Source organism: Semicossyphus pulcher, unplaced genomic scaffold (genome assembly GCF_022749685.1).
Source record: "Semicossyphus pulcher isolate SPU_LCO1_2020_fin unplaced genomic scaffold, fSemPul1.0.p SCAF_19, whole genome shotgun sequence".
Lineage (NCBI taxonomy): Eukaryota > Metazoa > Chordata > Actinopteri > Labriformes > Labridae > Semicossyphus > Semicossyphus pulcher.
The window spans coordinates 3,721,074-3,736,322 of record NW_027211692.1 but is presented as its reverse complement, the minus strand read 5'-3'; the positions used below and the strand labels follow the sequence as shown (position 1 = coordinate 3,736,322).

At 42.2% G+C, this 15,249-nt stretch overlaps 2 protein-coding genes and 2 long non-coding RNA genes across 4 annotated transcripts; 3 read left to right on the top strand and 1 right to left on the bottom strand.

The window, feature by feature from the left end:
- The first annotated feature begins 171 nt into the window (after window positions 1-171).
- Window positions 172-9,812, top strand: LOC138597380 (zinc finger protein 729-like). The gene is made up of 5 exons (XM_069668976.1): window positions 172-252; window positions 832-891; window positions 1,237-2,700; window positions 7,534-8,279; window positions 8,955-9,812. The coding sequence occupies exons 1-5, from the start codon at window positions 231-233 to the stop codon at window positions 9,219-9,221; spliced, it is 2,559 nt and encodes an 852-aa protein (XP_069525077.1). The 5' UTR covers window positions 172-230; the 3' UTR covers window positions 9,222-9,812.
- LOC138597207 (uncharacterized) lies at window positions 4,497-6,084 on the top strand. The gene is made up of 3 exons (XR_011308598.1): window positions 4,497-4,582; window positions 5,686-5,784; window positions 5,993-6,084. It is a non-coding gene; the product is annotated as an uncharacterized lncRNA (long non-coding RNA).
- On the top strand, window positions 6,120-7,042 carry LOC138597206 (uncharacterized). The gene is made up of 4 exons (XR_011308597.1): window positions 6,120-6,209; window positions 6,347-6,417; window positions 6,603-6,728; window positions 6,842-7,042. It is a non-coding gene; the product is annotated as an uncharacterized lncRNA (long non-coding RNA).
- Window positions 9,813-11,345: 1,533 nt separating the features above from the next.
- On the bottom strand, window positions 11,346-13,957 carry LOC138597052 (leucine-rich repeat-containing protein 15). Its single transcript, XM_069668571.1, has 2 exons — window positions 13,742-13,957; window positions 11,346-13,232 (listed from the first exon to the last, which is right to left on the bottom strand). The coding sequence occupies exons 1-2, from the start codon at window positions 13,955-13,957 to the stop codon at window positions 11,346-11,348; spliced, it is 2,103 nt and encodes a 700-aa protein (XP_069524672.1).
- Between the last annotated feature and the right edge of the window lie 1,292 nt (window positions 13,958-15,249).

Sequence of the window (15,249 nt, the reverse complement as noted above, 5' to 3'; positions counted from 1 at the left end):
ACAATGAAAACACATCGCTGCGGGCCAGGGTGGGCCGGCTGGAGAGCGAGCTGCACACTGTGACGGGAGACTTTGAGAATGCCAGACTGTGGAGAGAAAATGTCCTGAGCGGCTGTCCGGTTCTGTTTGAGCAGAGCGGCTTGATCTTCACCTTGAAGCCGTTTGGGAAGTTAAAACTAAAGACAGGTGAATTAACAGAGGGAGTCGCAGAATCCTCACCTGCCGCTGGGATGCAGGTTGGACATGATGCTGGTAAGTTTCCATTAAAGGAAGAATCAGCCAAGAAATACTGAACCTACTGAAAGATTACAGCAAGTCAGTGTAGACGAGACAAAACCGAACAATTCAACAATACATTACAAACAGCCCAATGCTGCACGGAACAATATTACAAAATAAAAGTTTGCAATTATTCCATGGTTAGCTAAAATCCTACCTAACCCTCCTTAAGTACAATTAAAAGGTACTTTACTTTAGTCATTTCATTTTGTACTACTTTAAACTCCACTGCATTCATTTGACTCTTCAGTTACTTTGTATATTCAGATTAAATGTGATACATGAACACAGATTGAGCTACTACACAAAGCAGAACAAAAGGTAACATTAGCTTCACCTTTAGGAGCTACAACATACATTAATTAAACTATCAATAATCTAAGAATATAATCATAATAATAATAGAACAGTGCGACATTTATTGGCCTCCTTTTTGAAGCCAATAAATGAAGGAGGATTTGAGACAGCATGTTTTATTACTGGTGACAGAAGACTGTATTTTCTGTTGACATAAATCGTGACTGATGAGTCTTTGTTGACTGTTTTGTTCAGATGGTGGAGAGGCAACAGAAGAGGTGAACTGTGAGGCTGAGTCTCCAGCAGGAAGACAAGGTGGGGTGTTTTATGGTTAAGGCTCTAAGGTGAAGCTGATGCCTCTTCATGAGCTACAAAAGCAAACAGGACCATCGCTAAGACTAAGAGATAAGAGTTACTGCTTTGTCAACAGGTGTTGCCAAGATCGACACAAACCAAAGTCCTCAGTAGCTTTAATGTGGAACAAAAGGAGAAACATATTTAGTTAAGTTTCATTCTGTAACCAGAAACATATTTGATTTAAGAGAAGTCTAATAATGATTAATGTTGTTTCATTTTACCACAAAACCTCCAGTTTCCGCCTGTCTAGTTCTTCTATTCTGGACATGACTGATGCCTTTTATATTTTCCAATTCTGTTTAGACACCTCAGAGGATCGCACCACAACAAACACGGCAGAATCCCAAAACACTGGCAGCCAACACACAGCAGAAGCAGCAGTCAGGAGGAAAGGGAAGGTCTTTGTGTGCGATGTCTGTAACAAGAGCTTCAGCAGGCAGTTTCATCTGATGAAGCACATGAACACTCACAAAGATCAGAGGCCTTTCGCCTGCGATCAGTGCCCGAGGAAGTTTAGGAACACAGCGACATATGAGTACCATCTGCTGCGGCACGAGGAGAGGAAGTACGCTGCCTTCAAGTGCCAACTCTGCGAGAAGACATTTAAAACAAAAATGTACCTGAAGACTCATCAACTGGTACACAGCAACACGAGGCCGTTCATCTGCTCCATCTGTGGGAAGGGCTTCAAGACGAAACACAGCCTGCAGGCTCATCAGATCGTTCACTCTGTGGAGAAGCCGCACAAGTGCTCCGAGTGCGGGGAGAGCTTCAGGTACGCCATCACGCTGCAGTGCCATCAAAGCACTCATACAGGTGAGCATCCTTACAAATGTTCAGTGTGTGGCAAAGCTTTTGTGAAGAGGAGATCGCTCCGCACGCACCAGTCGGTTCACAGAGGGAAAATCTTCACATGTGAGACGTGTGGAGCGGGCTTCACTCTGCAACACAACCTGAAGAGACACATCCGAATCCACACAGGTGAAAAACCGTTTAAATGTAAAGTCTGCGGGAAGAGTTTCATTCAGGACAACAAGCTGAAAGCCCACATGCTGCTTCACGGTGCCTCCAAGTCCTTCATGTGTGACCTGTGTGGGAAGACTTTTCTTTACAACTGCCAGCTGCAGAAACACCAGAAACTAAGTCACGATGAAAGGCACGGCCAGGTCATCACAAGGCAAACCCGAGAGCGAGGCAACCGCAGAGTTATCTATCGACGGGACAGAACCACAGTGGATGTGACGCCGTACAGCTGCAAGACCTGCCGCAAGGGCTTTGACACCTCAAGTGCACTGAAAAGACATGAGCTCATTCACACGGGACAGAAGCAATACAAGTGTGACACATGTGGGAAGTCTTTTTTCTACAAAGCTACGTACGACTATCATCGACGGATCCACTCGGGAGAACGGCCGTTTGGCTGTGACGTGTGTGGAAAGAGGTTCATCATCCTTCAGGCTCTCAAGTCTCACAAACTGCAACACTCTGGAGAGAAACCACATAAATGTGAGCAGTGCGGAAAGGCCTTTAGGATTTACACAAACTACCTGAGACACTTACGGATACACACGGGGGAGAAGCCCTATGAGTGTGAGGTCTGTGGAGTGAGGTTCAGGCAGCTCGGGCACGTCAAGTTTCACATGCAGGTGCACACGGGAGAGAGGCCGTACTCCTGCAGCAGCTGTGGACTCGGATTTTCAGACTCAAGGCTGCTCAAGAAACACAACTGTACTGAGAAATACCAGAAAATGTTGGGAAACACACTCAGCACGTCATGAAACTGACAAGCTGGTGGTAATACTGACGATGCAGCAGTGGTGACTCCGTGTTCTTCCCTGTTGAAGAGCTTAAATAGTTATTTTCTGTCAAGACAAAACACTGTGTGTGTGTGTGTGTGTGTGTGTGTGTGAGAGAGCCTGAAATTTGTACAATTTAAAGGGTCCTCAGCCAATGAAACAGCCAACTAAAATTCAGCATTTAAATAAACGTTAATTTATATTCAGCAAGTCTGTTTTTTTCTTCCTGTTTTCAGTTTTCTTTAATTATTGTATTATATTTGATGATAAGTTAAAATTAATGTCTAAATTTGAAGCTAAACTTATCCTGACATTTACAGTAAACAGCCTTGAAATTCGGAGAAAATGCTGTCTCGGCGTTGACAGTGTTGATTTTATTTTGAAAGGAAAAATGATGCCCAAAGTCACCCGCGATCCCTGTGAGTTACAACAAACTTTACAATCAAACGGAGAAATATTTCTCCCGTAATAACTTTGAGTAAAAAGAATTGGAAAGAGATACCAAAATGGACCAAAAAAACAGCATTATTATCCGGAATTTGATATTGTAATTGCAGTTAGCTTGATTACTTTTATTTTGAAGTAGCCGGAAGTCTTACTTCTACTCCTACTCCTACTGTCCTAGCACATCTAGCTTGACGATTTACATTAATGTAGTTCCTTACTGTGACCACTGGAGGGCAGCATACATGATTACGTGAACTCCAGATCCAAGAGACTTTCAATAAAATGACTAATAATACTAAAGATTAACACGTTTCATATATATGTTAATATTAATAGTACGAATATTACGAATAATCTTACATTGATATTTATATTGAATGTGCCAACAATACTATGAGCTTTATTTTTGTAGTGTTGCAGTTTCTTACAATGACCACTGGAGGGCAGAAATGACTAGTGTTTCTGAACATACCTACAAAGTCAAAAGTCGGGGCAGCCTTTTTGGAGTTCTTTAATAAGACCAATAAGGGCAGTCAACACTCACAATTGTTCATAAAGTGACGTTAACAGCTGGCTAACATGACCTAAAGAACAAAAAGCTATTAATAAAAACAAATTTTTATAAATACATTTTCCCCCCAATATCGTTTTTTGATGGGTTTTTTTTTCATCACACTGTTAATCGGCTACCTAACTTAAACTGTTGGACGGCAGTGAACGCGTGTTTCAAAATGCGTATGGTATATGCCAGGGATTAAGGCAAAAATAAATAAATAAATAAAGCTGAAATTGGATATCTTCGATTTACTTTTGTCCATGTACATATTAAACAAATGATCATTACCCAATTACATGAATACTTCTTCGACGCTTTTAGTTACTCTACCCATAGCACGTTCAATATTTAAATCATCACTGCACTCTTTAATGATTACTGAAGCATATTTTAAAGTAAAGTATGGTCGTACTTCCTATTAAGCACAATACCAGAAATCGTCAGGAGATCCTCAGAAAGCGTGAGGAGGTACAGTTTTAAGTGATCTACCGAGTGGATGTAGTGAGTATGCGTGCTTTTATTTTGAAGAAAATATATTGAAAGAGGAAGTTGGGATCCATACTAGTGCTGTTAGCTCTACGAGCTTGTTTTTCACCAGAACGACACTGTAGCACCAAAAGGTCTATGTTTCGTTTTTTTTTTTAAAAACACGTTAAACAACATTCATAGTTGTCAGACATAATTAGTCAGAATGTCAGATCCAGAGGCGCAGGTAAACGCCATTTTGGAAATAATAGTTAGTGCTACTGTTACAGAAATGACCAAAGTTATTGGTAGTTCTGATTCAACACATGCAGAATTGTCTTCACCAAGTGCGACTGAAAACACAGACGGTTCTTCGGACGAGAGGGTATGTTAAAATGTTTTCTTTGTCAGTGCTGTTGGTGTCGATCACATCCACCTCTCCGGTGTTGATGCTCTCTAACTGCAGTCGAAACAACCAGCTGATCATAGAAATAGAAGAGCTAGCTAGCTGCTACAGTAAAGTTTCAACGGCCAAACTCAAATAAAAACTCACCGTATGGCTTCTATGCTGGTTAAAGTGTATATTCAAGTTAAATTAGATGGAAACATTTATGTGTGTTTGATAAAGGTACAACAACAGCCGAGAAGAATCCATCTTTGATCGCCATTTTGAGTGTAACAGCAGGCCCGGGCCTATCTATCTGCTGTATGTCTACAGACGTTTCAGCCACAGGTTTCATTGAACGGCATGGTACCTGAAGGACCAGCACCGATGTATCAGTTATGAATTTACAGTTATTGATACCGTGATCATCATGATATTTAAAGGATATTTTTTCACTGAAATGTGAGATGATTCAAATGTTTAGTGCTAAAACGTCTGCGGACCGTCTTCCTTCCAAAAGTGGTGGGAGTAGTAGTCGGATATTTTACCATAGTAAAAGTTGCAATGCTACAGTTTATAAATACCCAATTAAAGGTGAAATCCATGCATTTAAAATTCAAATAGAAACATAACATTATATTTTGTATTATATACTTGAATCAAATGAATGTAGTGGAGTAAAAACTACAGTTCATGTATTACAGGGAAGGACTGTACTCACATATGGTACTTAACTTACTACTTAAATTTACTTACTACGTCATTCATCCAAGTTACTGCAATTTTAAGGTAGATCTTTTTGTATTTCAAAGTATTATGCCACTACATTTCAGAGGGAAATATTTTGTATGTTTTGCTTTTAACTGTTAAAAGATCACAAATTATTTACTTTTAGTCTTCAACAACATACAGTATGTAGAATAAGATAATCATAATACTGTGTTACTACACTTCATTATATCCCTCTAAAAGTTACAGCACTCGTACGCTCTTGCCCTTTTTAAAAGTGTCACTTTCCCTGGTTATCTGAATGAAAATCCAGTCATAAAGTAATTATCCAGACTGTACCTGACTCTAACAGTTACCTGCGTTGTTCCCGTCAGGTGATCAAGTTCAACGTCTTCATGACGTCTCTGGCTCGAGAAGCCGTGGAGAAGATCTGTCAGCTTTTCCACGAATGTTCGTCTCTGCTGCGGCTAGAAGTACGTAAGCTCACTGTGTCGGTATATTTGTGTTGCAGTCATCTCGGGTTAGAATCAGTCTTATCTATTGTTATTATCAGAAAAACTCAGTGTAATAGGATGTTATTCTAGCAGGTGAAGTCAATAAGCTTTACAACAGAAAATAGAAGCAGTTCAAAAGCTACAAAATCAAACTTTGCATTCGTCATGATTTGTTTTCGCTCTGTAGGTGACAGAGGGGGTTGCAGAGATTGAGGACCTGAAGAGGAGACTGGAGGTGGCAGAAACAGAACTAAAGCTGGTGCTGGAGGGCAACAGAGGCCAGAGGGAGGCGGAGGAGCTGACAGAGGGGGGAAGTGGGTCGAAAGAGGATGGGAGGGCTACAGCCAACGGAGCAGAAGGAGAGGTTGTCCAGAGCCAGCGCTCAGGGAGGAAAAGCCGCAGAGGTGAGGGGTTTCTCTTCTCACTGTGATGATGGAGCATATTGTTATATGTTTATGCGTCCATTGTACTGAGTCCGATGGAGCCACAAAAACCCTGCTAACTTATGTTTACTAAAAACAAGTCTGTGTCGTTTTCACAGCTGTGGCTGGTGGTGATGCTGGAGTGAAGAGGTCACCCATCATTCACCTGTGGAAAGGAAGAACTTATGAGGTAAATCCTGTCTTGTGTTATGCAGATGATCGGACGTCTTTGTTGAGGTTGAACTGGGTTTTATGCTGCTCTCTCTCTTTATACTCACTCAGTGTTAAAACGTAATTAGGAATATTTGTACCGCTTGGACACTTTGTGTTCTCTCGTCTTTGACTCGTCGTCCATATTCTCTCTTTCTCACTCAGGACAGTGTCCAACCTGTGATAATAAAGGAGGAAGGGTTGGAGGCGCTAGCTGACCAGGCGTCCTCTGATTCTGGTCAGTACAGAGACGACCCGGGCCAGGACGATGGTGACGACCCAGACTATCAGGTAGATTTAACTCATACCTGAGCTTTCTGCCTCCCGGCCTGTACATGCAGAGATTTTCTTGGCTAAAAACAAAATAAAAAGTTTGAAAGAAAATACAACATTTTTTTTGTTAGCTTGAGCCTGAAGATCCAGATGACGGTGACCAGGGATTCACCACCAGACCCAAGCGTGTTGTAAAGCCCAGGTCCAATCGAGGACGAGCAAAGAAAGAGAGTCAGGATCCGAACCAGCAGCCTCTGAGCTGCAAACACTGCAGGAAAACATTCACCAAGCTGCCGCAGCTCAAAGCCCACCTGGCCGTCCACGGAGCGAACACAGAGAAACCCTTCCACTGCTCCCAGTGTGGACGAGGCTTCTCATTCCAGCGAAGCCTCAATGCACACATGCTGCTTCATACAGGTGAATGTTTTATGAATTGTCAGAACTGTCACAAAATATTTGTGATAATACTTTACAGGGGGCGAAAGAACTCCACAAAAAGAAGTTAAGAAGTTGTTGTGGTGAACTGTGGTTTTATAAAACATCCTTTAAACATTAACAAAGATTTACATGTCCAGCAGACACATTAGAAATAATTTGAAAGTGTGCTTCTTCTGTATTTAAGCTCAGATGTCATCCACAATCGATGTTCAACCTTTTTAAACCACATAGTTTCTGACCTGTCTGTAATGTAAGAGGGAAGGTTGATGACCAAAACAATGAACTAAAACGGGCTGAAAAGCTCAGCAGAGCTGCAGACTGGAGAACACCTCTGAGAGTATTTGATATTCTGTTAATCTACAGCCCTCATTGCTCTCATGTACAGGTGAGAGACCACACACCTGTGATGTGTGTGGGAAGGGTTTCACCCTGAAGCAGCTCCTGAGGAACCACCAGCGTCTCCACGCTGAGGTCCGGCCGTTTCGCTGCGAACAATGCGGAAAGAGCTTCTACCGAGCACACGGCCTGAAAATGCATCAGATGGTCCACACGGGGGAGCGGGCCTACATCTGCCAGTACTGCAACAAAAGCTTCACAATTCCAGGTAACCTGCAGCGCCACCTGCGCATACACACGGGGGAAAAGCCGTACAGGTGTGAAACTTGTGGCAAAAGCTTCAACCAGGCAGACACTCTGAAAGGCCATCAGCGGATACACACTGGTGAGCGTCCCTTCAGCTGCGAGACCTGTGGTAAATGTTTCATCCAGAAGAGTGCCTTGAAGATGCACCAGAAGACCTCTCACTCAGGTGAGAACTGTCTGGCATGTGTAGCGTGCGGAACTACGGTGGCCTGCGTGGACTCGCTTCGCAAACACCTGCAGACCCACGCGGCAACTATTCCATGTACATGTGTGCTGTGTGGCCAGCGGCTCAGCTCCATCACCGACCTGCGTTCACACCAGCAGCACCACACGGTGGTCCGGCCTCACAGCTGCGGCCTCTGCTGGAAGAGCTTTAAGTCGTCCAGTTACCTGAAGATTCACCTGAAGACGCACAGCGGAGAGAGGCCGTTCTCGTGCGACATCTGCGGCCGCATGTTCACACAGCACAGCAGCCTTAAATCTCATCAGGTAGGTTTTCTGTGTGTAGTGTTTTTACGTTTTTAATGTTTGTTTTAAGATATCACCACACTCTGCCTTTAACGTGTTAGACGTAAAAAGAAAAATGTGTTGCTGTGTTTTTTGCAACATCCATTTTTGTGCAGCTCATAAAAATGTTTTACTAATTTCCTTAAACCTACAAACTTCATGCAATTTGATCAAAACCTCAAATATAGTGACGACTGAGGCTCTGTTCAGCACTGACTTTGCTCCTCTGTGTGGTTATGGTTGAAACAGAGCAGACTTCCTGTTTACATCTAATATTGATGCTGGATATATAAATTAGCCATTAGGAAACCTAGTTTCATGTCTAAAGAGGCCGTGTTGTTCACAGCCGTACACTCTGTGTACACGTCACATGCTTTGGCATCTTTGAGCGAGTTAAGAGAGCTTATGGCCAGTTCAGAGATCGTACCAAATCAAATGTATAACTTAGACAATTTAGTGCAAAAGTTTTATTCTTTTCACAACATCATGACATGCCAATTTAATGAGAGCAAACCTTAACAATTATAAAAGGCTTCGGATAAGAATATGAAAATGTTCTTGCATGAAACCGAATGTGATGTAAAACTGTTTGAAAGACTTTACAGCATCTGAAAACGATTTGAGGTACCCGTTTCCTTTCAATCTTCCTCTCTGAAGGTGGTCCACACGGGAGAGAAACCGTTCAGCTGTGACACTTGTGGGAAATGTTTCAGCAACACTGGGAACCTGAACAGACACCAGCGCATCCACACCGGGGAGAAGCCGTTCAGCTGTGAGACATGCGGACGCAGCTTTAACCAGGGCAACAGCCTGAAAGCCCACCAGCAGATACACACGGGGGAGAAACAGTACATGTGCGACAAGTGTGGGAAGAGTTTCTCCTACCTGAGGAACCTGAAGGACCACAAGTGTTTCTATGTCTGAGGCTGAACTGTGACCAGACATCTGCCCTGGTGGCAGAGCCGTGCCTGTAAAGGAATTCATGAGTAGATTTGCAGTGAACGTGATCGTAATGATTATGAAGTTGTGTTTAGAGCTGAAGCTAAGTTCACTAATGTGGTTAAAGGTATGAAAGGCGTAGATGTTTTTATAAAGATATAAGACATTTAACTGACACACGTTTATTGATTTGCTGTGATTAAAAACCTCATGAAAGATTCAAGATTGGGAAAAACTAAATGTTTAAGAAACCACAGTACAAAAGCACGTTACAAAATGATGTAAGAAAGAGCTGCTGGTTGAAAACATGAACATAGGAAAGAAAAGACGTGACATTTAAATGTGGGAATAACTGACAAGTAGCATTTCTTGAGTATCATTGTATCACTGGAGAAACCTGCATTTACTGAGAGCCTGTCAGTTTTACTCCTGAATACTTTTGTTGAGTTCGCTGGCAAAAGTCTGAATTAAACGTTTATGAAAATTACAGCTTTCTATATTGTTTGATATTATACAAATTATACAGAAACAAATAATATAATCAACACACAGGAAGTGCAAAAGAGTGGATTTTAAAAAAAGCCTTAAGAGCTGCTCCAGTTAATACCATCAATACAAATACAGAGTCCTCATTAAAATGTACATTTAAAGCTCCTGTTAGTTTTAGCTGGTTATGAAACGATTCTGATGACTCGATATGACCTGCAAAAGCAAACCAGACCATCAGCAACAAGATTGATTATTTCTATATAGTTATTTTTAATGGTGTCAGATTAAGCAGTTAACTGCACACTGCCTTTGTTTACATTTTGCCAGTTAAAAGTGATTCATATGACTGTTATAGAAAGCAAGGTGAGATTTTTTGTTAAAAACCACCACTCAAGTATGTCCAGGACAAAATCAGCATAGAGATAAGAGGTACGGCTTTGTCCACAGGGGGCGCCAAAATCAACACAAACGGAAACGTCCTCACAGGAGCTTTAAATGAAACACGCTGATTTGTGTAGAGTAGAGAAACTGTTGATGTTTATAGAATATTTTTGTACCACTGGAAGAACTAATCTTTTTTTTTTTTTGTAATTATTTTTATTGATTTTCAAAGGCTTGGTAGATACATACATACATACATACATACATACATTGGCACACACGTACTTTTGTTTCCAGGATACAGGAACACATGACATTCATGTGTCATAAACAAGTCCAATGAACATAAGCAAATAAAGCAACTGATTAAAAAACAACACAAGTAAACAGATGCAAAATAAAAGTCTAAAATTTGAGTTCGACAGTAGAAGACCCAATTCTTTACTTTTTAAAAGTTAATCTCACACAGGATCTTTAACGTCCTGTAGACTGAGTAGTTTAAGTTTTAAGAGTTTAAAGGCCTTCATCATCGCTTTCAGAGTCTCCATTTTACTAGAGCTTTCATAAACAACCACAAAACTTATCTCACTGATGATGAATTACATTACGGAGAGAAGATGTAAAATCTGAGGCTATAAAGTTTTAGGATTTAAAAAAACTATTGAAGTCGTAGGACTGCAGGAGTTTTTTCAGGAGTTGCCTTGTGTGCTATGAATAAAGAAACTGTATTTTCTACAACAAAGTTTCACCTGTAACTTTTCTTACGGAGTGTTTTTTCGTCACATCTCAACTTTGTGAGTCACTTTTTGTATCCTTTGAATTTCCCGCTCTTTTTACTGACACCCTGTCAAAGTCAAATGCATACACGAACACGCTTAACCATTAATTCACTCTTGTATAAACGGTTTTATCGTACTTACTAACACATGCTCAAACCTCACAGACTTAGAGCAAGACCTTTTAATATGACCAAGATGCTGCTGCTAGAGTCTGTGTTATGTTACGGTGAGGCATAACACATTTATTTAAGTGACTCTTTTTGTCAGTTAAGTCATTTACAGTTTGGGGTTTTCTCCAGTTTAGCAAGAATCCTCTTAATATACAGGGTTAGCATCGGTTGTAAATTTCCCCAGATAAATTTTGCGATTCTGGTGGAAAAACTTAAAAACCAAGCGCAGACACAACAAAACCAAGGCAGGAAATAAAAGGTTAGAAAGCACAAAACCACCACAAAGCATGTCACAGTGAGCTGACGGCTAAGAGGAGAGTTGTGAGCAGATTCAGCATTCTTAGAGGAAACGAGCAACTTGCAGCGTTTGTAATGCAATCATCGCGTAACAACAGTGGAAACAGAGCGGCCTGAGAGAGCGGTGCATCCTCAGTAGGGGACGAGGAAGGAGAGGAGGCGTTAGACGAAGAGGAGAAGACGCAGGTGGGCTTGTCTCCGAGCTTGTCGCTGTACGCGTTGACCCAGCTGCTGATGTAGAGAATTTGTGCACAGGTGCAGTTCCACAAATTACCTGACAGATACACAGCTTTCAGGCTTGTTAATGGCTCCAAAGTCCCATGCTCCACAGCTCTGAGCTGGTTGGACTTCAAACTCAATTTCAGGAGGTTTGTCAGTCCTTGAAATACATCCGGCTGCAGGTGATCCAGCTTGTTTCCATCCAAGTTGAGTTCTGTCAGCTTTGACAGTCGGGAAAAGAGCTGAGAGTGTAAACTATCCAGGCTGTTGTTCTTTAGCAGAAGCTTGCGGAGGTTGTGGAGGCGAGAGAAGCTGTTGAAAGGGACGTCACGGAGCTGATTGTGGCTGAGTTTGAGCTCTTTCAGATGGGTCAACCCTACAAAGTCATCAGGAGACAGCTCGGAGATCCGGTTGTTGCCCAGATCGAGGGTTGTAAGATTTGTTAGATTGACGAACAGGCTTGTGTGAAGGTTACCTATGTGGTTCTTATTTAGTTTTAACTCTTTTAAACTGACAAGGTCTCTGAATTGATCCGGGTGTAGAGAGGAGAGGTGGTTTCCAGAGAGCCACAGTGAACTAACTCGCACCAAACCGTGGAAGACTGAGTGATGCAGAGACCTGATGCGGTTGTTATCAAGGTGTATCTCCTTCAGGTTCCTCGTCTTGTGGAAAAGGCCTTTGGGAAGGTGCTTCAGAGAGTTGTTCTCGATATACAGCATCTGCAGTGACTTAAGCTTGGTGAACAGAGCATGGTCGAGCTCATGGATACGGTTGTTTGACAGCTGAAGCTCATCGAGTCTGGACAGCGTATCAAATACCCCGACTGGTACGACAGAGATCTGATTGGCTTCCAGCTGCAGCTCCGTCAGGTTCTTCAGGTGACTGAAAACATCCAGAGGAAGAGAAACCAGTCTGTTGCTGTACAAATCAAGTAACTCGAGGCTGACGAGGTCGATGAAGATTTTAGAGGGAAGAGAATCGAGGAGGTTGTCACTGAGGTCCAGCTCACACAGCCCGGTCAGGCCTCTCAGCGATCCCTCAGACACAGTGGTCAGCTTGTTGTAGCTCAAGTCGAGATGAACCAACGAGCTCACTGAGGAGAAGGAGTCTTCTGGAAGGCTGGTTAGGTTGTTCATCTGAAGACACAGAGTCCTGAGCTCCCTTACGTCCCTCAGTGCCTCAGCTGGAACAGCGACCAGCATGTTGTTACTCAGGTCAAGGTGTTGGAGACCTGCCGCTCCTCTGAAGCTGGCCTCGCCCACGCTTGTGATTCTGTTTCTGGACAGAACAAGTTTCTGCAACACAGCGGAGTCCTTAAACACGCCTTCTTCTATCTTTGTGATATTATTTTGACTGAGGAAGATTTCAGTCAGGCTGAAGGCTCCTTCCAAAACACCAGCCTGTAACGTCTGAATCTTGTTAAAGTTCACAGTCAGTGTCTTCAGATTAGCTAATCCATGCAGGAATCCGATTGGTAGATATTCAATCTGGTTCTCGCTCAGGTCCAGGACGGTGAGAGCAGGGCAGTTACGAAACTGACGAGCGTGTAGAAACTTCAGGTTGTTGTTGCGCAGGAAGAGCTTAGAGAGCTGTGTCATATTGGGCCAGACTCGGTTGAGGGATAGGGTGACATTCAGCTGATTCTTAGTCAGATCCAGGATCTAAAGAACATCCAGGAAACAGAGAGAAGTCACATTATAAGTGTAGGATAATACATCAAACCTGAGTATCTCGGAAGTTGGTTTTGAGATGCAACAAAAATGTTCTATTTCACAGAGCGTATGGGACGGACGATGTCGTAGCTGGGAGTATTTTCTGTCTCTAAAGTCAGGCTGAGGTTTCATCAAACTGCGGCCTTTTAACACATTCAGCTCGGGAAAGTTTTCACATCCGCTAAGTGTTTTTGTTTCGCCTGTATGAACACATTCGGCTGCTTTGAAAAGAGATCAGTGGAAAAAATGTATACAACTTCTAATTAATGTGTCAAATAATGTGAAACCAGCAGTGTGGTTCTTTAATGAAGGTTCCATTTATCGCTTGCTGGAGTAAACAGACACTTCAGGATGTGGAAACTTTAACCCTGAACTTTCCTGCTGCAGGAGCCACGGTGCTGCCTCTTTCTCAAAAGCATCACAAAAAGCGAATGTTGAAGGCAGCTGTATTTTCATACCTGCAGCTTCTCCAGCCCACGCCAGGGAATTTCCTGTATCTCATTGTATGCGGCAAATAGCTGCTCCATGCTCTCTGGCAGCTCAGGGATCTGCCTCAGTCTGCTCGCCTGACAAACAGTCACGGTCAGGTTGTTGAGACACTGGCAGGCTGGGGGGCAGAGGTTAGACCCCCACACCAGGACGCAGAGGGAGGCCAGGGTCAAGGCTGCCAGCATGATCAGCTACAGAAAAAGAACATTACTGTCTAAACACATTTTAGGTTTTTGTATTCAACAAGTCGTATTATCCTCACGTTCTTTGATTTCTGAGAGCGCGATCTAAAAGAGAACTTTGTGAATTAGCATCACTGAATAAACCCTTCAAAATTCTCATTTCAATTTACAAATATATATTTCTGCAAATCCAGAAGTTTTATCAGTTTAGTTTTTGAACCACCAAAGTGTGCTGACTTGTAAAGGCCTTGAAAAAGAGAAAATGAATATTGCTGAAGAGAAAAAGTCTTGACGATAATTAGCTGTTCTTAAAGAGGATAATGCACTTAATATAAGGTTCCTGAAGACACTCAAAATGGAAATCCCGACAGGATTTTAAATCTTGGGTTTGATCAAATAAATTTGTGCACAATCAGATTTTAAACAAATAACTTTATCTTAGTTTGTTGGACCATTGAAACAACTTTAAAACAGAGACTCACCCCTGATGTGAAGGCAGTGCGTGGAGATGCGTTTCTTGTTTCTTCTGAGATTGCAGACCGTCTCTGTACTTGGCTGCAGAAGTGGCTCTGTGAGCTTATTTGTTGCAGAGGAAGACACGGTTATGAGAGCACAGACAAAAACAGAGTTGGGTTACACCGATGTGGTTATTGGCCCACGTCCTGACAAAACCACCTCATGACTGCAGCAAAATTTCTCTCAAGCATAAAGATGGAGACTGAAAACCCCCCGCTGGCAAACCACATCAGTACATTCATCTTTAGATCACTTCTTTTTAGAGAAATTAAGACTCAATAAAGGGAAAGACACAGGCCTATCCAGACAGTTTACTGAAATTGTCAAGCCATATAATTACCAGGGGATTCAGCCTGACAGCAGTCTCACTTTTAAACAGCACAACAAGATAAGATAATAAGGCGGTTTCTTACATCAGAAGTATTAGTATTTGTACCGTTACTCACCAAACGAGGTCTAAGGACTGTAGCTTTCTGTAAAAGATTAACTTGACCTGTCTAACCAGAAAGGATATAAGACAAATACCAGTGACTCACTGCAGACAGATGCAGTTTTGTTTAGACTAGATAAGAGATGCTCACACCTCCAGCTGTGGCCTTCATTTTGGGTTTGATTGAGGTTGGAAAGACTGTAAGTATTAGCAAAGTCCACCACTGTTGGTTGAGCATTATATACTCGGACACATTCGTTTCCTAATACCAGTCGTTTTTGTTTTTTTAAAGATTATTTTTTAGGCCTGTATTTGACAGGACAGCTGAAGAGAGACAGGAAATGTAGGG